Below are 25514 nucleotides of genomic sequence, written 5' to 3' on the forward strand. Positions count from 1 at the left end.
CTCAGAGTGGTGAAGGCAATGGACACTGAAGGAGGAGAGCAAACAGTCAGGGACAACAGAGAAAAAGTTGGTAAGCTCTTACCTAACTAAACCCCAGAGTCAGGGCAGAGTTGTGGCGAGAGCAGTGAGAGAAGAAAGACCTTGGCCTCCCTATGCTCTCTGCTGTGTAGACTGTGTTTAATACAGAGCCACACTAAGCCTTGGATTGATCAAGCCCAAAAGACTAAGCCATCAGGCCATGTGACTTCTTGTCCAGGGGTGGAATTTTCTAGAGCTAAGGGGAAAATGATCTAGGCAGGCAAGAAATCAGGCACAGGAGACTAAACCTTTTTGTTTTGGGAGCCATGGTGATGCTGGGTAAAAACTCATTTCAGAATGGAGAATTTCTTCATTTGCTCTGGGCAATTGCTGGCTGGAATTTATAGCTGGTTTCTTACAAGATGGGCTCATTGAACAAGTCATAATTCAGTTTTCGTATGAGGAGAAAATAGGAGGTTATCTCAAATTTTAAAGAAATACTGAGAATCTTAACTAATTCTCAGGAATGAAGATGCCTAAAAGATGCATGGCATTAGAGATAAATGAACTCTGTCCTGTCTCTCTATAAAACGTCCTCTTCCATCTGTGTATAATTTATCACTTTGGATTTAGGAATGAAAATGGATTATACTTCAAAAGCAGCTAAGTAGAAACTTATTTGTATTTGAGCAATAGGCAGAGCCAAAGAAAAGAGGATGGAGGGACTTACACTGAAGTACTCAAGGAAACTGCATAAAGACAATGGTGACTGCAAGAAGGCTGGGGCTCTGGTGTTTTAGAATGCAATGGGACTTGATTCCATAGTCCATCTGTATGTAGTGCTTTGAGAATCACAGTGCTTTCCCGGGAGCTAATGGTATGGACCAAGATAGAGAATCATCAATTATAGGATTTATTCTAATAGTATTTCCTTCAAGTCATTTGAGAAAAGCCAGTTAAGGTAAACGTCACTCTTGTGTGGCTCTAGAGGCCTGCTGAGATTCGAGGTCTTATGCGAATATGCTCATTATAACACTGTACGTCAGGGCTCTGGAGTGGGGAAAGGAGAAGTGGATTCTGACAACCTTCTGTTGTTACAAATGAAGAAGACATGGCTAGGGCTCAGTGTCAGAGGCTCCACTCTCCTCTCTGAGTTCAGGTCCTGTTAAGCCTGGCCTGGAGGATGCAAAGAGGCGTTCAAGGCTGAAGAGATTTGGCACAAATCTATGACTTGGGCATGGTTCCCTTGGAGCATTCCCAAGAATCCTAGGCAAATCGCTGTAGGTTCAAGGCCTTGCAGATAACACAGCACAGGGAAACACGGTGGTTAAGAGTGGGGAACTCTTGAGCCAGATAAGCTGGCTATGTGCTTTTAGGCAAATTACTTCTCCAACGCCTCTGTTTACTTCATCTTTAAAATGCAGCCAGCCTAATAGGATTCCTGTGAGGCTTAATGAGCTCATCTATGAACTTCAGCTGCAGCTGTGTGGAACATTGTGAGCACTCATTCAGTGGTAGCTACTAAGGTTTCTTTATTTCTGAAGCCATTTCATCCTAGGACAAGCAGAGAGGCTAACACTCAGAAGGCGAAGCCTTTCAAAGTTAGGCGCTTGCAACAAATAGCTACCCTTCTGGAGGGAGGCTGACAACAGTCAGTCTCCACCATACAGTCATGAACATTATAATACATATAATTCTACCATCCTACTCCATGCCAAACAACCTGATAGGCACAGTAACTGGTCCCGTGCTGTGACACAATTGGGATTTTTGCTTAAGACTGTGTATGAGTTCAAAAGATTCAAACCATGTCATCCTTTGGTACTATAACATTTGGCTATGCAGTTTTCATATCCTCTTGGTTTCTGTTTTCTCCAGGGTCCAAGACCAAAGAGCGGAAGCAGTAGGTTTGTGCAAGTGGTGCACTTCATCAACCCACACACCCCTCCTGCTGTGAGGCTAGAAGCATGAGAGGGTGGATGTGCTGACATTCTGTACGAGGCTTTGTTGATGCCTTATGTTTTGAACATGTCAAGAAGCAACAGAGTTGGCAAGAGAGAATTCTATAGCCTGAAAAGTGGAACAGGTTAGGAGCCACTGAAGGAACAAGATGAAGGAAAAGGGAAAAGGGACAAGGGTAAGAAAATAACGGGGAAGAGAAAACACTAAAGACCACGATGTTGAGACAGCACCCAGAGAGAAATGGATCCTTCTGATGCTGAGGACGTTTAAGAGTTAGGAAAAGGTGGTAATAGTGGTTACAGAAAGCAGGAATGAAGTGGTCCGAAAGCCTCAATCAAATAATTGTAAAGGGCCTTTGGGGTATGATGTGATCCATCTCCTGTCTTTGTAGCTAAAGCAAAGGAGAGTGGGCATAGGAGGGGGCAGGAAAGAAGAGAGGACGCTTCTGGCCTTTGTGTCTAGGGGATTGGACTATAATCTGTATGGCCCTTTCCAAAGATAATCATCTGTGGACGTATGTCATATATTTATATAACATTCCTTATTTGGTTATGATAATTCACTGTGGGCCATATAACTCCCATGAAAGCCACTTTTTGTTGGATGACATGGATGTGCTTGATTTTTGCAGGATCATAATGCCCTTTATAGTTCTAAGTAGCTTATGCAGTAGGATCTTTTTTTTTTCAAAGGCTGGCCAGCTTCCAGGGGTATTCCGGGGCTGATGCCAAGCTTTGGGTAAAGTAGGAGCCAGGCTAGAACCAGGCCCTGGGGCTCTGTGGCAGTCCTTTGGGAGATTCTTCAGTGTGCTCATTGTTAAATTCTAGGATGTCTGTTTCCTTAGTGTCCAGGTTTTCCATTAAGTACAGAATGTCAGGCGAGACTGCAGAGCTAGCCCCAAGATTGATTCCACTGGTCTCTGAGGATGTTTCTGTGTCAAGTAAAAGAGCAGGGTCTGCACTCACAGGATCTGGACCTAAGTTTCCCAGGGAAGTGTGACTGGCCTCCCGGAACTCTGGGAGGCTCCACCTTTTGGGGATCATGTCATCATCCAGGCCTTCCTCAAACCTGAACATGTCTCTTTTAGAATTGACTGAAGCAGTCTGGGGACTAGGGTCTCCAGGGGGTGTCCCCTCCTGCTCAGTCCTGCTTGGCTGCACCCCAGTAAACTCCAGGCTCAAGATGGAGGTAGTAGAGTCATGGTGATGGCTGTCTGATGAGGACACTGGTGCTTCCGCTGCGGTAATCAGAACCTCAGGGACTTGGGGCATTTTGGTAGGGGAGGCCCTCACACTGGACTGCGGGGTCAGGCTCTGCAGAGTGCTCGTGCGGCTCACCTCCCTCAGGGTGGACAATTCTCCCATGCTGGAATGCAGCTTGGGGCTGTCCTCTCGGGAGTGGGATTGCTTCCGGGTGGATGAGGCTCGGTGGGGATTTCGTGAGGGCACATCCAGTAGATCCCGAGCCGGACTGGGAGGGAAAAACATGGAACTGTCGCTGGCCTGCCTTCCGAAGCTCCTCCTCCTGGGGCTGCCAGGATGCTCGTGGGTGCTCAGAAACCTCTTGACTTTTCTCATCACAGAATGCCGGTGGCTGTGCTTCTCATAGTTCCAAAGCCAGTCCTCACCGGGGAAGTCAGATCCAGATAGCCTGAAACAAAGACAGATAGAGTAGCTGCTGGGCCCAACTTTGGGGGGCAGTCTCAGTGTTCAGAGATGAATTACAATAATTACTATTTACATATTTGAAATGATAACTGAGGAATGTCAAAAATGAGAATGTAAAAGCACATATTCCATTGAGAATGAAGTGATGGCATTATCACATAGCCTGTGGCCTCTGGAAAATTCTACTGTACAGTAGTCCTGCCTTATCTGTGGGAACTACATTCCAAGATCTCCTGTGGATTTCTGAAGGCACAGATAGTACCAAACCGCATGTCCTAAATGCCCTTTTCATCTTAAAAAATATTTTATTTATTATTGCCTGCATGTAGGTAGGTGCACCTGTACTGTACAATCTGGCAGAGGTCAAAATAGGATGTCAGAGCCCCTGGAAATTACAGAGGGTTGTTAGCTGTGTGGGTTCTGGGAATCAAGTTCAGCTCTTCTGCAAGAGTAGCCAGTGCTCTTAACCAATAAGCCATCTCTCCATCTCACCCTTTCCATCTTTTTTATTTTTATTTTTATTTTATTCCCTGTAGCCCCAGTTGGCTTGGAACTCACTGTGTAGACCAGGCTGGCCTTGGACTCACAGAAATTCTCCAGCCTCTGCCTCCCTAGTGCTGGGATTAAAAGCTTGTGCCGCCGTACCTGGTTCACCCTTTCCATCTTAACTAAGCCTTTAACTGTTTGTTTGTTTGTTGTTGTTTTGAAACATAGTCTCAGGTATCCAGGGTGGCCTTGAACTTTCTAAGTAACCTAGGATGACCTTCAATTCCTGATCTTCCTACATGTCACCACACCCGGCTATATGGCTATATCTTTTTTAAAATTGAAATTTATTATTATTGTATGTCTATATGTGTATGATGTGTGTGTATGAGTAATAGTACATGTATGCCAATGCACTGATGTGGAGGTCAGAGGACAGCTTTCTGGAGTTGGTTCTTTCCTTCCACTGTGAGTTCCAGGAATCCAGTTCAGGTGGTCAGGCTCGTGTGGCAAGCGCTTTTACCCACTGAGTGAGCCATTTCACCTTCTCGGCCATGGCTTTTGTAGTTTGAAGTGGGACAGCAAAACTAGCATGGTAAGCAGAAGAGTCATTCTTATTGTGCATCTTACTAACTTTAGCACATAATTATTTTCTTTCATTAAATCAAGAATGTACACCATTTACTTAAGGGACACACTTTATAGCTTCTCTCTGGCATAGCTAAACTGTCAGCATTGCTACTCTTATACTTTGGGGGCTATTATTAAGCAAAATAATAAATTAAGGGTTACTTGAACATAAACACGGGGCTGCAGTGACCATCAATCTGATAACCGAATTGGCGGATAAATGACTAAAAGGTAGGTATTGTATACAGTGTAGATACACCTGACAAAGGATGATCCACAATCCAGTGGGATGGCAGGTGATGGCTCAAGATTTCATCACACTGTTCAGAATGGCACACAATCTTATAAATTGTTTCTGGAATTTTGCATTTAATAGTTTTTTATTATGGTTGGCTCTATGTAACTGAAACCTGGGAAAGTAAAATAGTAGGGAAGAGGGGTTTCTGTGCACTTATAAAAGAGTGATAATAAAAAATATGAAAGCCCGGCATGGTGGTGCATGCCTTTAATCCCAGCACTCACGAGGCAGAGGTAGGTTGATCTCTATGAGATGAGGCCAGCCTGGTCTACATAGCAAGTTCCAGGCCAACTGGGGCTGGCTACAGGGAGCTCCTAGCTCCTTTCTTTTACCAGTTCCATCTGTGTGAAAATAAGCCAAAGGTCCTCCTTGACCCTGGCTGGCTTCACTTGGAAGCATGGAGAAAAGTCAAAATATCCTTGGGCCTCTTAGCAACATACTCCGTTCCAAAGGCCAAAAATGTCGAAAGTATTTGGGAGCTCTTATCTAATCCTTAAAAGATTTTAGGGTTACCTCTTTAGAGGGAGGACTGTTAGAGCAGCAAAAAGCCCCATTTTTAAAAAAAAGAAGAAGAAAGAATATATGAAGTTATCAGAAAAAAGTGATGGGGAGATATGGGAGGAGTTGGAGGAGAGGGTGTGGGCATAGATTTGATCAAAACACCTTATATGCATGTATGAAATTCTCAATAAATTATTAAAAAACCAAAAATATGAAAGGAAATTATAATGTTATTATGAAGATAGTTTTAGTCTTTTTGCTGTTGTTGTTTTGAGACAGGGTCTCATTATGTAACCCCGAGTGGCCTGGAACTTGCCATGTACACCAGGTTGGCCTTGATCTCACAGAGATCTACCTGCCTCTGTCTCCTGACTACTGGGATTAAAGTCCTGCACTACCATGCCAGTTCTAAGTCTTAAGAACTCCTGATGAGGGCTGGAGAGATGGTTCAGCAGTTAAGAACACTGGTTGTTCTTGCAGAAGACCCGAGTTTGAATCCCAGCACCCACATGGCAGCTAACAACCGTCTGTAACTCCAGTTCCAGGGGATCCAACAGCCTCTTCTGACCTCCGTGGGCATTGCACGTCACGGGTGTACTTACCTACATGCAGGCAATACATGCATACACATAAAATAAAAATTATAAAATTAAAAAAAAAAGAATTCCTGATGAAGGTCTTGCTGAGATCTCCAGGTGTTCTCAGAGCTCACGATCAAAATCACTGATCTAGAAACTTGAATATGAGTATAATTTCTATAAAATATTTGTTCTTCCTTATTAGAGTTGAAATAAAGATATGTTTATAATCCCCCTCCACCATTAAAAAAAATTGATCATAGCTAACCCAAGGGAATGCAGGGAGCGGCAAGATGGCTCAGTGGGTACTGATGCTTGCTGCATAAACCCAGCAACCTGAGTTTGATCCCAGGAACCCACGTGAAGGTGAAAGGAAAGAACTGACTCCATGGACTTGTCCTCTGACCTTCCTACGTACATTGATCATGTGCACACCACCCTCCAAACATCATGCTCATGAATGAGTGCACGCATGCACACTAATAATAATAAATAAATAAAGTTTAAAAAGAAAATGCAAACAACAGCTAATGTTCATTTAATTATCATGCTAACTATATGAGTTAGTATTGCTATTGATCTTCATACTTTACAGACAGGTTGCTGAGGCCCAGGAGCTTCTTTAAGCCCAAGTAGCTAGTGAGGCCAATTCAGAGGTCTCACTCTAATACTTTTGTTACTTAGTTCCTGCCACCCAGGTGTCAAAGGACAAGTCAGAGCCCAGGGCAGAAATGGGTAAAGTGCAGTCCTTCCAGAAGGAATCTAAGCATTTCTACTGCTCAGTTAGGGCTAAGGGAGGAGAAATGAGAGCCCTGTGGAGAGAAGGCGTGGAGATGAGGGAAATTTGCTTTGTGGTTGGGGTTCCCCAATAAATGTGATGGGTTTGGTATGACTAAGAATTTCCCATTGAATTTTTGACAATTAAGAAGCAGCATACTGATTCCATTCTTTTTTTTTTTTCTTTTTTTCTTTTTTTTTGGTCTTTTTGAGACAGGGTCTCCCTGTAACCCCAGCTGTCCTGGAACTCACTATGTAGAACAGGCTGGCCTTGAATTCACAGAGATCCACCTGCCTCTGCCTCCTGAGTGCTGGGATTAAAGGCATGTGCCACAACGCCTGGCTCCTGATTCCATTTTTAATCTCCTTTAAGGCTGAAATAAATGAGTAATTCAGGTAATGAAGCCATTTGGTACTGAGGTATACTCCTGCCTTGGGTTACAGATTGTCTTACAACCTACAGCCTTAGTGGGGCTCAAAAAACTACTTAAAGGCTTGCCCTGCAATACTAGTTGCTCATGCTAGCACTGGAGCAACAGTAATCATGCCATCCCAGTCCAGGGCTGGTAATGACATACATGGTGACAAGATACCTTATGCCGGGCATGTTTTCTGTAACATAAAGGAAAACACTCCACTAGAATGTCGGTAGATCCTGAAAGGGCAATGGGAACAGCCAAAGAAAACATATTCCTGTGCTTATGAATAAAAGATGGATGACTGAAATGATAACCTGGCTAAATGTCCTGGCATGGTGCTGGGTTACAGCCCTGTGCTGTTATTCTGAAGCCCCAGCAGTGCCCTTGGCTGCGAGTCTCCTGACCCACCATCCGTGTGGGCATGCAGATTCTGTTACATCGCCTGGGGAGACGCAGACTCATGCTTTGATGGCCCTGGTGACCCTGCTCATTGTTGGGTTTCATTAGGTCAGATCTCCAGTCGCACTTCACAGGAATCTATTTAGTTAGGGAGGACACCGAAGAGCGACAAGTGCAGTTGCTCACTAAGATTGTCACACTGCAGGTGTTCTGAGACGTGAGGTTGAACTCTCTTTAAAGAACAGGCATCTACTCTCTACTTGGGAGCCTGATTGTTTATTTAGAGTTTGTTTCCTCTAAATCACCCAACCTTGTAAGAATGACACCAACTTCCAGCCCCCCCCCCAAAAAAAATGTTGGGGCTGGAGAGATGGCTCAGTGGTTAAGAACACTGGTTGTTCTTGCAGAAGAGCTGGGTCCGAATCCCAGCACCCACATGGCAGCTAACAACTGTCTGTAACTCCAGTCCCAGGGGATCCAACAGCCTCTTCTGACCAATGTGGGCATTGCACGACATGGGTGCACTCACATACATGCAGGCAATACATGCAAAATAAAAATAAATAAATAAAATGTTTACAGTATTATGATTTAAAAAACTTTGTAACTCAAAAGATAAAAAATAAAAACAAAAAGGAGGGGCCAGTGAGATGGCTCAGTTAGTAAAATGCACTTGTCACCAAGCCTGGCGAGCTGGCATCAATCCCTGGAATCCTTGTGGTGGAAGGAGAGAACCAACACCTGCAAGTTGTCCTCTGACCACCACATGTGCACCATGGCCTATGTGCATCCACACATGCACACACACAAAATAAATGTAAAATCAAACTGGTATAATGGATATGCATTCAACTACAGCAAAGGCAATAAGCCTGCATGTCAAAGCTTAGAGAACTGACAATGAATTAGCAAACTGCAAAAGCCAGTGTTCCAGCAAGCATTCTACTGATCCACCCAAGGGAGACCCTATTGTACCTTTCTGCTTCATAAGACCTCATAAGACACTTGAGAGTGATCTGCTAAATTTTATGGCTAAATGTGCCAATCGTCTCCCAGGAATAATTTCTTGCACTATATACCTTAATATTTATAATTTTAAAAGAGGAAGAGGGAGTGTATATAAATATCTACATTTGAAGCAAATTAAGTTTTCATTCTGGCAAATTTTTGACATGGAATTAGAATTGGATCGATCAAGAATGGACAGAACATTCCAGATGGAAGGAGTAACTTGCACAAATAAGGCAGTGTGAATTAGGGAGCATTTGAGGAAGAAGTATTTGAGTTTGTGTGAAACAGGTGTAGGCTGCAATGTTAGTCTTGGAGTGAACTGTATTGTGAGGATCACATTTCAGGCTGATTTGGACTTTGTCCTCCAGGCTGTGGGCAGCTATGTTGGAGAATGGAGGGCAAGACTGGAATGGTACAGTTTTGGTATTATTGTCCCTGCCTTAAAGGCTGCATGAACAACATTGTTGATAAATGACTAAGGTAGGAAAGGTGCCTTGTAAATGTCTCCTACCTCCAGTCTGAAGCTGGGTCTTTGGAAAGACATTTAGTTTCAGGTATCTCACGATGAAGTAATGAGGGGAGTCCTCAGGGGCTTCATGCCACAAGAGAGCAGGAGAGAAGCTCCCAGGACGATGAAACCAAAAATCTTTTTTCTAATGCTGCATGGAATATGTCATTGCTGATACTCAATGCCCACTTTCTCTTTCTGCCAAAAGTCATGATTTTCTATGTTATAGTGTGTCCAAGATACAGAAACGCAGTTTAAGAACAGAATGGCTTGAAGCTTACAGCATATTGTAATAAAATGAGACAAGGTCACACGTAGCCCACACTGCTCTCAATCTTACTATGTAGCTGAGGATGACCTTGAACTCCTTATCCTTCTGCCTCCACCTACTGAGTGCTGGGATTATACCCACCATGCCTGGTTTATGTGGTGCTGGGATTAAACCCAGGGCTTCATGCATGCTAGGTAAGTACTCTGACAACTGAGGTACATCCCCAGCCACTTCTTTGATTTTTCATTTGATTTATATTTTTACTTTACTTGTACTTTTAATGCAGGGTTAGGACAACGCTGAGATCCAAATATAATAGCACTTAGAAAATCACAGCTGAAACATTATATGATAGAACACAAGCACCCTCATTATGTTGCGTTTTATTAGAGATAGTCAGCTGAAAAAGCTGATTTGTGTTTTGGACTGAGATAGGCAGGAAATTAGAGATGGGAGGACACTCAGGGAAAGTGCCACGTTGTCATCAGCTTCCACAGATAGAACTAAAGAATTGTTCCCATGGTGGGACAAATGATTCACTCGGAGAACTTTCAGAGCCAGGATTACTGCTGTCCAGGTAGACACTAACTAGCTGTGTGACCTTGGGAGGTTCATATAACCTCTCTGTGACTTAGCATCACACTTGGCAAACTGGTGATACTGATACTTTTATTTGCCATTGATGTTGTTTAGGTGTTAAAAGGGGTGATATTAATCAAAAACTGTCTCTACAGTTTAAAAACTGGGAGCTTCACCAGACTGTTAAAAACCTTAGAAAGGTTGAACTCACAGCCATTTAGCTAATAGGTCTAAGGCACTGGATGTGGAGAGGATGTGTAAGGGCTCACGGAAGCTGAGGAATTCAGGAGAAGGAAGTCAGGTTGACTGCATGATAGGGGCCGTGGAGACAGCACTGCCCGGCCCTGGTCTTTCAGGGTTAATTTTTGTGCCATTTTCCAGACACTGCCAACACTGTAAATCACCCATACACCAGTACAGGACATAAGGGAATGAGAAAGGTTGTCCTACATGGTCTGGCTTTGAAAGGGAGGAGAAGGGCAGAAAACGAAAGAGAAGAGGTTGTATTATACCAACCAGGCTGCCTAGAAGATGAGTCTAAAAGGAGGGAGAGTGTGTGTATAGGGCAGAGGGATGTCTGGATTGGAATTATTTTCATATTTAATGTTGAAAAACAAGAACAACCAAACCCAGCATTTCAAAATATCCATTGAACACCTACAAAACCGTCAGCCCCAGAGCCTCCTAGCCAGTGACAAACATCAAAGGGCATGAGCAACAGGGATTGAGCTAGGGCTCATTAAGAAGCCTGTGCTGGTCAGGGTGCAGAACAAGGAAGAGGCAGGAACCCAGCTGCTGAAGATCATCCAAGCATACTACCCACTTCTTAGGGTGTGTCTGTTACACAAAGACCAAAATAGCACAGATGACTTGAAAGATTTAATGCTTTTTCTTTTGAAAAGCATCTCTTTCTCACTAATGTGATGATGTAATGATGGAGCTTTAAAAAGATGGAAGGACAAACCTGGTGATGCTGACTTTTCTGTTCCACCTTTGAAGTGGTACAGATAATCACAGCCGACATATTATATGATAGAACATAAGCACCCTCATTATGTTACATTCTATTAGAGATGGTCAGCTGAAAAAGCTGATTCGTGTTTTGGACTGAGATAGGCAGTCCAAATTCAAATTGTAAGAGGGTCTTTTAAATTTTTATTTATTTTTATTTGTATGAGTGTTTTGCCTGCATGTATGTGCCTGGGCATGCAATGCCGGTAGAGGCCAGAAGAGGGCATTGAATCCCTTGGAACTGGAGCTCTGGATAGTTAGCCACCATGTAGGTGCTAGAAACTGAACCCCCATCCTCTAGAAAAGCAGCCAGGACTCTTAACTACTCAGCCATTTCTCCAATCCCTAGAAGAGGTTCTTTTAATGGAGCTGAAATGAGGGACTTAAGAAAATCATATTTAAAATGGTGAGCTCTATTTTTCATGTCAGCTTTATTGTTTTAAAATTATAGTACCCTCAAAGGGGAGATCTGGTAATTTGCCTAAGAATCTATCAGAGAAAATGTGTGTGCAGAGAAACATGGGGAAACAGAAGCACTCTTCAGACCCACTAGAGGTGAACACTTATTTTTAACCTCCACATTGCAGAATGACTGTCAAAGCCATAGCCACATTTACAAAATGGGCAAACTAATCTCCTTCTGAGCTGGGAGGTGAGGGGCAGAGGGTTATAAGGAAAATCTAATGGACAGAATATTGTGTCCAGCCAGCCTCCCCTCTGCTCCCTTCTGGTGGACAGTTACTAAGAGTATCTTGGAGGAAGCTCAGGCTGGAGGCTGTGCTTGGGGCCTCCACCTCCCAACAACCCCTCTGTGGTCTGTTTGAGAGTTCAGACCAAGGACTGTGCCAAATTGGGTTTAGGAAGTGGTCTACTGCACCTTTCTTGAAGCACCTTTCCTTTCACATTGTCACCTTAGTTATGCTGTCACAGCCCCTCCTGGTTCTTCAGAAAAACTTTAGCCCATAGCAGAAGTTCACATAACCCTCCACCTTAATAAGAGTGTGTTCTGTAGAGATTTTGTTAGAAGAGATAATGAAGCCATGCATGCCTCTGATGTCACTTAAAGGTGAGAACTGAGCATCAGAGGTGACCCTGTGTTGGCATTTGAGAGAATCCCTGAGTTCTAAAATGGCGAGCTTAATCAATCCATGCTCCCTCCTTGGGATGTTCTGCCTCTCTTCCCTTTTTGGTACATTAAGGGAAAATCAATGTTCCAATAATACATTTTTCTAGAAGCTAATGACTTGGAACTTGAGCTGTTTTTTGTGATTTATACCATAAGCATGCAATAGTATATATTGAACTATGTATCTTCTCATAAAGCTAAAATACTTGAACATAGTTGACTACAAAAGGATTATTGAATAAAATATCAATATAGAAGCATATTTAAACTTTAGTAAGGCTTTTATTTGATACAATATGCATTTTCATATATTTGAACTAACACTACCTTCTGAGAAATCTTGAATGTTTTATATATATCAAGTATATATTTAATTCCAAAACAATAATTACGTTATTGGTACATGTGCTTAGAAGTTTTGGCACAAAGACAGATAAGAGCCATTGTTTCAAACAATGTGGGTGTAGTTTCCCAGTACCAAATGAGTCTTAAATTCTTCAATTTTTTTTTTTGGTCTTTTTGAGACAGGGTCTCCCTGTAGCCCCAGCTGTCCTGGAACTTACTATGTAGATCAGGCTGGCTTTGAACTCAGAGAGATCCACCTGCCTCTGCCTCCCGAATGCTGGGATTAAAGGCATGCGCCACCATGCCCGGCCTAAATTCTTCAATTTTTAACTAGAAAGAAGTCTTGAAGATTGGAATAGATCTCCTGTCTTTTAAGTGAACCCTTATTTTCACATGGATCCCTGCTAAGGAGGTTTTTGACTTATTATTTAACAGCAAAAAAGTCAATAAACTAATGCTCTTTAAACAGGAGCAGTGAGTAATCTGCAGGGCACAGGCTCGAGCATGCTTTCGGTCAGTCGTACAGTGATGAGTGAGCATCCATTTCCTAGGCAGCTTCCGCCTCTCTGCTCAGGATTTGGAATCCTCTAGTTGTCACAGGTGGATCGTTTACTGGCATTCTTCCAACGTTCTTAAGGGATTATTGCTCCTTTACTGTTGGCTGTTTTGATTTTCATGACGGATTAAAGGGAGTTATGATACTTCAGGTCTTTCCATGCACTCTATTCCTCAGCATCTTTCAATATTTGTGTTAATGGGTAATGTCAAGGAAATAAAAACAGTAAGAGTTCTGAAGCAACTCAAGATGCTATGACATGAAGATAAAAGCATTCTTCCTCTACCATGGGCTAGCAGACTAGACCTGGATCTTGCTTAAAATATATATATATATATATATTTAACAACACTGCTTGTATTTAAGCATTTACATTAATGGTATCTCCTGTTTTCAGTAAAGCCAGCTTTACAAATGTTATTTTTAAATTAATTAATCTTTTGACACTGGGTCTCCTTATTTTGTCGCCTAGGCTGGTCTGAAACTTACTGTGTAGCTCAGGCTGGCCTTAGCCTCTCAAGTACTGGGATTATATGCCTGATTTATAAGTGTTTATTATTGCCCCAACAAGACCAATTTTCATTTTAGGTCTTGGGTATGTTTTGTATTCATTTTATGGACAGCTCTTCTTTTGGTTGGTTTTGAAAGTTTTCTTAATCTTGGTTGGTAGTGTCTTCATGGTTAAACTAATAAAAAGATGTCTTCATTAAAGCAGCAAGAATAAAGCTTTTTGTATTCATGACAAAAGAATGAATTAAACATATTTACCTGATGTGATCTCAGGTAAGATGATGGGAAGAATTTTTTTGTTTAGTTAGTTCATAAGATGGCTTAGGAAATGGAGATTTCCAACTACACAGTAATTATCAGTACTTATTAAATGCTCAAGATTAGTATGTTTGATACCATTTCTAATTTAGGTGCTTTATTCAGGTGTGTGTGTGTGTGTGTGTACATTCATGTATGTGAGTGTGAGTATGCACATGCCATAATGCATAGGTGGAGGTCAGAGGACAACCTTGAGTGTTGGTCCTCACCTTCTACTTTGAGATAGTCTCTTGTTGTTCACTGCTGTGTACATAAGGCTAGTGGCTGGCGAACCTTCATGGCCTCTCCTGTCTCTGCTTTCTGTCTCACCATAGGAACACTGGGATTACAGAGGTGTGTTGCTGTGCACAGCTATACATGGGCTCTGGGAATTTGAACTTAGGTCCTCAAGCTTGCACGACAAGTGCTTCAGCCATTGAACCACCTCCCAAGTTCTCCATTCAGATTTTTTTTTTGTTTTTTTTTGGTCTTTTTTGAGACAAGGTCTGGTCTGGAACTCACTATGTAGACCACCAGACTGACCTCAAACTCACAGAGATCTGCCTGCCTGTGCCTCCCAAGTGCTGGGATTTAAGGCCTGCTCTACTACACCTGGCATCCTCCATTCAGGTTTTTTTTTTTTTTTTTTTTTTTTTTTTTTTTGGCTTTTTGTTGGCTGATTTTTGACGGGGTCTCCCTAGTCACAACCCACCTGGAAGTTACGATGTGAACTAGGGTGACCTTGATCTTGTAGGGATCCACCTGCCTCTGCCTTCTGAGGGCTGGGATTAAAAGTTCACGTGACCATGCCCGGCCTCCATTCAGATTTTTAAGCAGGGGTTTTCATTCAAAGTGTTGACTCTGAAGTTAATTTTTAGCACACCACATAGAAAAATTGGAGTGTGGAACTTCAGTACTAATTTGGTATTAGAATATAAGAAATAGAGTTTTTAAACAGTAGCTTTTAGGTCTGATTGAACAGAGACAGATGGGCCTTGCTAAAGCTTCCTCTGGATTATAGTATGACACTGGATGAGGCAAACACATTGCTTTCTGATTCTCTAACTACCCAGGTACTATCTCTCCATCTCCTTTCCTCACTCACCCTAGCTCCCTCTCTGGACTAGTCCTAGTCCCTTGTGACTCACCCCAATACTTCGGTCATCCTTTGTGATGCCAACTAGTTCGATCCTTCCCCTACTTTGCTTCTTTTTTCCTTTCTCTTTTTTAATGCCTATATCTATCATTTGGCATAAACCTTACCACATAGTAGGATTCTGACAGAAACCTACCTGAATAAATGAATAAATGTATTCTATATGTGAAGGTATAGTAGCAAACACAGAAGTTAAATTTGTCATCAGGATTTAAAGGGTGGGGCTACTTCATTACATATACCTAGTAAATATAAAGGAAATAGTGCCATGTTTTAAAAATGTCCCTTAATACTGAGAACAAAGGAAATTCTTTTTCGTGTGGAAATGAATAGTGAACGTGAACGTGAAAGTCATTTCTGACTGTGCTACAAGCCAAGTGATTTTTTAGGTTGTCCTTAAAAAATACTTTTGCTGTTTTGAAGGGCATTTCCTTAATTTTAGAATTTCTGAATCATGGCAGTTGTGAAGGAGGAGTATGCTGGTCTGGAAAGATGGAAGAAGCAGCTAGTCTTGACATCAAGTCTGTCCTGTCCATAGGCAACCTTCTCTAAGTACCCACACAAATCTACAGGGTACCCACACAGGTCTCCTGCGGGGTACCCACACAGGTCTCCTGCAGGGTACCCACATGGGTCTCCTTTGGGGTACCCACACAGGTCTCCTCCTTTGGGGTACCCACACAGGTCTCCTCCTGCAGGGTACCCACACAGGTCTCCTTCGGAGTACCCACACAGGTCTCCTTCGGGGTACCCACACACACAGGTCTCCTGTAATCCCTCATCATTTGCTGAAACTCTTGAAATGTTGTTTTCAGTCATCCTTTGCTTCAGATCTTGAAGGGTGTTTAGCCTCAGACCCCTTTAAAGGAAGAGTGCCACAAACCCATAGTTTTTGAGGATTTGGAGATATGTGACTAAGAACAAAGCCTTATGGGCATAGGATAGAAGCTAGATATCCTGAATGTGGGGCCTTAGGGGGCAGAACATTGCTGGAAGAAGGGAGAGGTCACATTGCCAACAGCAGGACGTGAACTTGCTTCCAAACCAGCTTAGAGCTGGCCTCCAGGAAGAACCACAGCCACAGCTATGCCAAGAAGTTCCCAGGGGGCCAGTAAGATGACTCATACAGGCCTGACCACCCAAGTTCAATCCAGGGAACCTACATAAGGGTGATGGAGAAAACCAACTCCACAATGTTGTCCTCTGATCTCCACATGCACACTATGACACAATATTCCTGTATACATATCACACATACACAAACGATAAATACATAAAATTAAACTTAATAAAAGAGCTCCAGAAATTCTACAGAACTTTTTCCTTTTCCTATAGTTTTTTAAGATTTATTTTTATTTTTAAATTATGTGTATGGCATGTGGTGGCACACGCCTTTAGTCCCAGCACTCAGAAGGCAGAGGCAGGCAGATCTCTGTGAATTCAAGGCAATCCTGGTCTACATAGTGAGTTCCAGGACAGCCAGGGCTACAGGGAGATCTTACCTCAAAAAGACAAAATAAATAACAAATAAATAAATAAATAAATAAATGTATATGTGTGTGTCTGTGTGTGAGTATGTGCGTGTGAGTGCAGATGCCCACAGAAGCCAGAGGCGTTGGAGCCCTCAGAAGCTGGAGCTACAAGTGGTTATGAGCACAGGATGTGGCTGCAGGGAACGGAACTAGGGTCCTCTGGAAGAGCAATGCCTACTCCTAACCACTGAGCCATCTTTCCATGCCTTCTATAGTTTTTTTGGAGGGTGTTTATTACTTTCAAACTTGTCTATGCTCTCTTTTTTTAAGTCAGTTAAAAAGGCATTTGCCTTCAGAAAATATACAAACTTTCCTCCAAAATCAGATACATTATCAAATTTAATAAAATTATTTTAGAACTGTGTATAATTACTTTGGCCTTTAAACCATTTATATAAGGCTTGTAATACATAGGGACAGATCATTAGGTTAAAATCACTAGAGACTGACATTTTTTATATTTATATAAAGCATAGTTTGAAAAATATCCAGAAAAAAATCAAAAGATCAGAACAGTGATGGAGTTATTTTTCAATGTCAAAGATTTTCAAAAACATACTTACCCCATTTGGATTGTTGACCCCAGAAACGAGGGTATGCAGTAGTCAGCAGCTGCCAGTGTATATGGGGGTCGAGCGGCAGAGTCATCCCAGTAAATGTCCTTCTTCATCTTGGGTAAGCTCATGTGCATTTCATCCACAGCTAAAAGAGAGACCTAAAATCATTGTCATAGTGTTAGAACAGCTCAGGTGTGAGGAAGTTCCAGCAGGTGGAGGGGAGTTGAAGAACAACGTTACACGGTCTAGGTGAATGGAAAGACAATGGCCTAGGGCACTAACTTGCTTCAATGAGGGAAAGCTGTACTTGCCTTTTGATGCTCAAGAACAGCTGGCAATGGCGTAAGTGGGGCTGTCCAGCTGCCCACACTCTGCCCATCGAGCTACACTCCCCAGGATGGAGCTTCATATCATCTGTGGGGGAGCAAGATACCTTTCTCTTTGCTCAGTTATAGTTTTGAAGACTAAGAAGTGACTCCCCAACCAGCCACCACTCAACACCAGACAATGTAGTACTTCATTCAGAGCATCTCACTACTTCCAGAAACACACTTCCGCCTCATCAGTTCTTTTTTTTCTTTCTTTTTCTTTTTTAAAATTTATTCATGCTGTCAATATGCAGCCTTGAATTTGTAATTGTTCTACCTCATTCTGCCAAACGCCAGAGTTACAGATGTATACCACCCTGCCTGGCTATGCTTGTGTATTTGGAAAAGCGGCTTATCAACAGAACTAGTGATCTCTCTTTTCCTTGGCTTTAACAAAGTGAGACATAATTAATCCTCTGGGAATCCAGTTTTGAAAGAGTGAGAAACACTATGCTTCTTCCCTAACAGACTGGCAGGGCTTCAAACAGATGCATGCAGTGAAGGTCCTTTGACAGGGTTCTGACAAGAGTCGTGCCTAGAAGATGCTGGTGCTTTATGAAAAGCTTGCAAGAATAGTGCTTTGGGGTAAGGGGATCCATTAGTTTGGCCCTATAGATGTGAGAAAGAGGCAGTCACAGCCTGTGCTCTTGTCCTGTACAACTGATTACTGGGGTCTGTGGGCTACGTGTTCAGGAATTCACAGCAGATTATGCCTGGATACCACTTATGTCACTGTTAATCTCTCCTGACAACGATTCAAAGTGGATGAAAGAATAAATTAAAATATTACTGGCAATGGTGTAGATATAAGAGGATTGGTAAATCGAACAGAAAGTTACAGGGAAAAGTCAACTTGAAATTCTACTTAAATTGCTCTAGAACTGAGATCCAGGACATGTGAGGTTCCAAAAGGATCTATTTAATGCATATCCAGACTTCTGTCATTTGTGGTTAAAGTTCTGAAGTCCAGGGATCTACATCCAGAGTCTGTTTACACTGAAGATATCACATGTGATTTACTGTTAATGTTCACAAAGAAAAGTTCCTCTCACCTGCAGGTTTCTGTCAATGCACCAGTTCGTTTCAAAGTCATCGTCATCTTCTCCAAAAGGGTTGATAAGCTGCTCAGCAACCTGCAGGTGAGAACACAGAATAAATCTTGTGAGGACCAAGACAGAGCTTGATGTTGATTCCCGCTCCAGTCTCTCCTTCCCTTGTCACTTATAATATGAAGCCTACAGGGGAGTGGGCTGTTCCACAAACAGATTAGCAAGTGAGACTTTTCTGTACTGTAAATGACTGGGCATACTCTGCAAACGGACGTGTCTGTTCATCTAGAGACAAGACTGCCCTGTCCCAGACATACTGTGTGCCTACAAGAGCCAGATCAAACCAGTGAATACCCAAGGGCCATTAACTACATGTAAGGCACTGTAATGTACATCATCTGAGCTTTAAAGGCATTTCTAAAGGCCCAAGTTTAAATAGCAAAGAAAGATAAATCACAATTAAAGGCAATAAAGGACAATTTTTGCAATTACCAGACATAACTCCTGCTCAGTGACTGAATCTGAGAGCCATGATCAAGCTGGAAACTGAGGCTTGTTTAGTTTTACCCTGAAGATTTAGCCTTATCTAGTAAGGTGGTTTTCCTTTTGGGAAAAGTTTAGTTGACTTATCATATAGCATCTAATATTTGGTCAATATTAAAATACTGTGTTCCTGAATTGAATAGCCCTTTTGATGAAGGGTTTATATGTCCAAATATGACTTTTTGAATAATTTTCTTTGATTCAAAAAAAATTACTTGTGTATGTAAGAGATAGAGATTTTACATTGGTTCCAGACTGGGGAAAAACCACTGTGAGTGAACAAAATAAAAGTATCATTTGATTACTTTCTAGATTCCCAGACCATCTGGTAGAAATTCTAGCCACCTTGGGCTGGGGAGATGGTTAGCGGTAAAGAGTGCTTGCATTGCAAGCATGAGGATCTGAGTTCAAATTCCCAGCACCCATGTAAAAAACCAGGTATGGCACCCTACATCGAGAGGATGAAGCCAGGTAGATCTGGAGAGCTCACTGGCAAACCAGCATGCCAAAATGGTGGGATTCTACTTCAGAGAGAGACTGTCTCAGGGTAATAAGGTGGAGGGTGACATAGGAAAACAGTAGTTACTGTGCTCTGGCCTCCCTATGCATATGCATGAATGTCTGCACCTCCACACTCACTGCATGCAGCTCGCACGTACACCACACACACACACACACACACACACACACACACACACACACACACAATTTTTAAAAAAAGAAAATTAAGACATATGGCTTTTAGGATTTAAGTTAAACTTACAGTCATGATTTTCAACCTCAACTATGTATGAAAATCACCTGAGGAGCACAACAAAACAAGACAGAGCAAAGCAAAGTGAAGAAAAACCCAACCCAACCCCACAAACCAGATGCCTAGATCTCTTCCTCAGAGGCTCTGCTTTAGTCAGAGTGAGCCTGAGCCCAGGCAGCACTGAATAAAGCTCCCAGGGGGTTTTAGGACCTAGCAAGGTTTGAGAACCACAGAGAATTCATCTCCATGTTCTAAGGACAGCCTGGTCTGTACAACAGTAAGCTTTGTGGTATTGTCTGTGATGGTCCTTCACAGTCCCTTCTGAGGGACTATGTACCTTTTCTTTCTTTTTTAAGCTGTATGAGTCTTTTGCCTGCATATGTGTGAGTGCATCATGTGCATGCAATGCCCACAGAAGCCAAAAGAGGGTGTTGAATCCCCCGGAAATGGAGTTATAGATGGTTGTTAGCCACCATGCGGGTGTTGGGAACAGAACCCACATCTTCTGAAAGAGCAGTCAGTGCTCTTTTATGTTTTCTTTTATTTTTCTTTTATGTATATGCGTATATTGCCTGCATGTAAGTAAGTGCACCCGTGTTGTGCAATGCCCGCAGAGATCAAAAGAGGCTGTCGGATCCCCTGGAACTAGAGTTACAGACAGTTGTTAGCTGCCTGTGGGTGCTGGGATTTGAACCCAGGCCTTCTGCAAGAACAACCAGTGTTCTTAACTGCTGAGCCATCTCTCTAGCCCACTTGCTTTTGTGTTTATATTTCGACTTTTTTTTTTTTTTTTTTGAGACTGTCTTCCAGGAACCCTAGCTATCCTGGAACTAAAGGCATGTGCCACCGTACCTAGCTTCATATTTTTACTTTTAAAACACTTTCTAATGGGAAGAACTTTAGACATTTCACCAGAAGAAAGGAACCACTAAATTTCTTCATAGTTTGACTGAGTACCTATCATAGACACAGAGCAGACAATTAAAAGCTCAGCACAACTCAGGGGAAATGACAAAAACAACAAAACAGAATGGTAGAATGATTGAGCATTTATGGGCCAACTGAGGAGATTTTATGTAAACAGGTATACTCTGCTCTTTCCTATAATGGGAAATAACAACCATTCCTTATGAAGATTCAAACCAATGAAAGAACCAACATCTGTAGGGAAACTTTGCCCCAACCCGAAGGCCTGACCACAGGTGACTGGAAGGCCAACCATTGGGAAATTCTGTTTCGTTAGTCTTCTTGAAAGTATTATTAGAGTTTATTTTACTTAAGGGTGCCTTTGTGTTTGATTGTTCCTATTACGTATTTCAATTGATGGGGAATCAGGCCTCTGAGATTTATACATGTACACATCTGGGGAGGGCTGGGAGTGGTGGTAAGGATGATGGGATACACGATTCTACCCTGAAAACTGGAGAGCTATTCTCACTGTTTGGACCTGCTTTTAGATTCCTGGCAAGCTAAACACTGTCATTAATCCTGGTGGGTCTGGTTATAATTCTAATGAGCTTTTCCTGAACCTTGTTTCTGATTTTGAAAAGGGGATTTATTTACAGTGTGGGATAGCTAGTAGAACTTGGAGAATTGCAAATAATGATTTACAGAGTGAAGCAGGGCTAAGTTCCTACTACACTATTAAAGCTCGGGTCTGATAGCCAAGGCCGCCGCTGTACTGTCTTTTTGTCTGCCTAGTTGCTCATAAAATACCAACACAGGTGCAGTTATTACTTTAATTACATTATTGCAATCCTAATGGGACTCAATAACTGTGAGAGAATGCTCTTATATCTTTACATAATGAACCACTTCAGACAGCTGCAATCCAGCTTCCATACACTCCTGTCACTAATCTTTGATGGAAAAATAATCATATCTTTGAGCTATTACAAATTAAATCAGCCTTTGAGTGATTCCTGAATGATTTGCCAAAGACTCAGTAGAGGATCAGTGTGAAGAGTCTGGAACAAGAGACGCTAGAGACTCGGGCACCGAGACTGTTGGCTACCTTGAGCCATCCTGCGTAGAAGAAGAACTGGAGGAGAGTAAAGATGGGAATGTACAGATCTAAGTCATGCCCCGCGTAGCCTTTGGTAGGATCCAAAAACTGCCGTCCAATCAGGCATGCAAAGAAGAAGGTGTAGACAGCAAGAGTGACAACCTGGAACAGAGAGAAACCAGAGTGAGAAGGCAGTGTTGGCTGCCCACAGGGGGCTACAGTGCAATGTGGGCAGGTGGGAATAACAATCATGTGCAGAGAGTTGGGGATGGCTGAGTTGGGAAAGTGCTTGTTGCACTTAAGGACCTGAGTTTGATCCCCAGCACCCACGTAAAAAACCAGGAATGGGGGCTTGTGCCTATAACGCCAGTGCTGGCTGGGGGTGGGGTGGGGGCAAAGACAAGATGATCCTGGAGAATTACTGGCTAGCCAGTTTAACTAAAAAATGGTGAGTCCCAGGTGAGACCTTGTCCCCTCAAATAAAGTGAATGGCTTAAGGAACAATACCCAAGATTTTCTTCTGACCATCATGCACATGTCTACATATGCATACACACACACATACACACACACACACACACACACACACACACACACACAATCACATCACATGCACAGTATTTGATACCTGTGTGTAAACCAGTGGAATCCCAACCCAGTCATAACCGAATAAGAGGCTGCACCAAGAGCGGTACCGATTCATTTCCTAAGCCAGAAACAGATAAAGCAGTTTACTAAAATGATGATGATGATAAAAGTAATGGCTAGGGTTCAAAACATGGGCATTTCTCATGAATATGTCTGCAAATGTTGGGACCAACTCTGTAAGGCTGAAAAATTGCCCTCAAGGCTGCCACTAAAGGAAAGTTCTGAGAATGAGAACCAGCAAACACCACCGAACGAGTTTTAAAAGAGGTGAGGGCATTTGAACAAATTTTTATAAATATTAAAAAATGGGACTTTATAAGGATAGACCCCCCTTTTTTTTTATCTTTTTGAGACAGGGTCTCTCTGTAGCCCCAGCTGGTCTGGAACTCGCTATGTAGACCAGGCTGGCCTTGAACTCACAGAGATCTGCTTGCCTGTGCCTCCCTAGTGCTAGTATTAAAGGCATGTGCCACCATGCCCAGCTAGACCCTGTTTTTTAATCCATAACTTCTAACATATGTATTGGCCCAAAGTGGTGATAGAAAGGTGATGGTTGATACTTTAAACAAGTGATTACTAGTTGTTTTGGTAAAAAATTTTGGCAATCATTTTTTTCTCCTTAAAAAACATGCTTATTATATATGATAGAAAAAAAAATCAGAAATGCCTCCTGCACCTCCCCCTCACCTCACAAATGGGGACTTTAAAATGGCCATATTGACATAAAAATCTGTCTGGAACAGGAAGGACTGAGATTCATTTATTGACTTCGTTCCGCTGTGCCACGTAAGTTATTATCTAAGACTGGGATCTAAGATCACCTTAATTTTAAAACTATTTTAGCCTCATCTAAGCACGAGACCTTCCTATCATATTAGAATATCTTGTGTACACTTCTCTCATGAATTCGGGGATCTTTCATGTAGTGGAGACACTGTTTTGTTCACTGGAGCAACTGAAAAACTGAGTTAAATGTAGATTACTCCAGTGTAGGGGGAAAGGTTGAGGTTTATTCTTGTTTGGGACTTTATTCTAGGTACTGGAGGTTTAGCTCCATGGTAGAGTGCCTGCCTAGCATGCTAAAAGCATTTTGGGTTTAAATCAAGATTCTGTTCTAGAATCCTGACGCAAGGGATGGCAAATATAGCCCATGGGCAGCAAGTACTATTATTCAGAGCCCTTAACAGCCCTTGGTTAACCCATTCTTACAGAGCCCCTCACAGAAATGGCAAATTCTTTCAAGCAATCTTAGCTCAGCCTGCATACTCTGTCCTACACAGTGTATGTTTTGATATTGGCCCAGGGTTACTAGTTCCTCCGACTCAGGAGTGAACAAAACAGACTTCTGGGTCTGACCTGTTACTTCCGGGGCCCTTGGGTTCTAATGAACATCTTTTACTGGTGGCTGAGGATATACTTACAGTCATCAAAGATTGTAGATCGACACTGTCTCTGATTCTACCTTCATTCCGGGCTTTTGTTGCAAGATTTCCAAACCAAATGAATGGAACCCAGTATTTCAAATGAGGTGATTTGAGGTTGTCAAATAATTTCCTTTCATCTGCGGTCATAAAACCTTTATACAAAATAACAACAGCTGGATTATACAAACTTAGTTAAGCATCAATACAATACCAAATTTTCAGTCTACTGTGTAAGCCTATTGGGGTGGGGAAGGGAGCTAAAGAAATATAAAGATTTCTGTCTCCGGTGGTTTATATTTGTTACAGATAAGGAATTGCACGAGAGTATGCATATGCACACACACAAGTGCATACACAGCTTGTATTTTTTAAAATTTTTAAAATTTTTATTTATTATTTTTATGTGTATGCATGTATTGCCTGCATGTAGGTAAGTGCACCCGTGTCCTGCAATGTCTGCGGAGGACAGAAGAGGTCGTTGGATCCCCTGGAACTGGAGTTACGGACAGTTGTTAGCTGCCATGTGGGTGCTGGGATTCAAACCAGGTCTTCTGCAAGAATAACCAGTGTTCTTAACCACTGAGGCATCTCTCCAGCCCCCACAGCTTGTATATTAATGTACCAAGCAATGCATCACCTTGGCAATCTCTAGTAGACAAGATAAGAAAGGAGATAGTAACTGGGTTCTGGAACACAGCGGACATGAGGCATGACCCTATTCAGGATCCCATAACTGAATGTGGGGGTTGCAAAAAAATTGGTAGCAGGTTTCTGAATGTGCAGCAATAAAATAATTCAAAATCAAGCATATAAAGACTCTGAGGTGTCCCTGGCAATGCTCACCCATGTATTTATGGGAAATACATGATCATTGATGATCATAAAATGATAATATTAATAACTGAAAAAGTTGAAGATGCTCTGCGTCATGCAGTATCAAATATTTAGCCAAGATTTAATTCCATATGTAAATGTAAACAAATTGTAAAAACAAACAAGCATATCCATCTCATTTGTATGTAATTTGTTGCTTTTTTTTTTTTTTTTTTTTTTAAGAAAGAGTTTCGTGTTGCCCAGGCTGACCTGGACTTTCTGATGTTTTGCCCTCACTTCACAAGTGCTGGAGTTGCATGTACCACCATGCCTGGTTTTTTTATGTGGTGCTTGGGATTGAGTCCAGGGCTTCTTGCTTGCTATGCGGACACTCTACCAACTGAGCTACATCCTTTGACTGTTTTCACTTGTTAAATTTTATTTTAGTTTATTTTGTGTGCATGTGAATGCCTGACTGTGTATATGTGCACCACATATGTGCAGGCAGCTGTTAGCCGCCATGTGAGTTCTGGGAATTGAACCCCAGTCCTCTGGAAGAGCAGTAAGTGTTCTTAACCACTGAGCCATCTCTCTAGCCCCAACTACTTTCATTTTCAATAAACAATAAAATTAGATGCATAGCAAAGAATTGTTTTAAAATAACTTCCTTTATGATTTATTATCAGCAAATGTTTGATTTTCATACATATTTTATA

At 42.1% G+C, this 25514-nt stretch overlaps 1 protein-coding gene across 3 annotated transcripts in view; it reads right to left on the reverse strand.

Moving 5' to 3' along the window:
* Nucleotides 1-750: 750 nt before the first annotated feature.
* The window catches only part of Best3 (bestrophin 3), a 46276-nt gene continuing 21512 nt past the window's right edge, over nt 751-25514 (reverse strand). For 2 of the 3 annotated variants that reach the window (XM_008823702.3, XM_029558991.1), the window contains 6 exons: nt 23983-24137; nt 22542-22619; nt 21923-22075; nt 18615-18695; nt 17201-17352; nt 751-3630 (listed from right to left, as the gene is read on the reverse strand). In XM_008823702.3, the coding sequence (XP_008821924.1) occupies nt 2736-3630; nt 17201-17352; nt 18615-18695; nt 21923-22075; nt 22542-22619; nt 23983-24137 (1514 nt within the window). In that variant the 3' untranslated portion in view covers nt 751-2735. The remainder of the gene's footprint in view (nt 3631-17200; nt 17353-18614; nt 18696-21922; nt 22076-22541; nt 22620-23982; nt 24138-25514) is intronic. The other variant, XM_029558992.1, reaches the window with a different exon arrangement.

Source organism: Nannospalax galili, unplaced genomic scaffold (assembly GCF_000622305.1).
Source record: "Nannospalax galili isolate Female #2095 unplaced genomic scaffold, S.galili_v1.0 scaffold749, whole genome shotgun sequence".
NCBI classification, from domain to species: Eukaryota; Metazoa; Chordata; class Mammalia; order Rodentia; family Spalacidae; genus Nannospalax; species Nannospalax galili.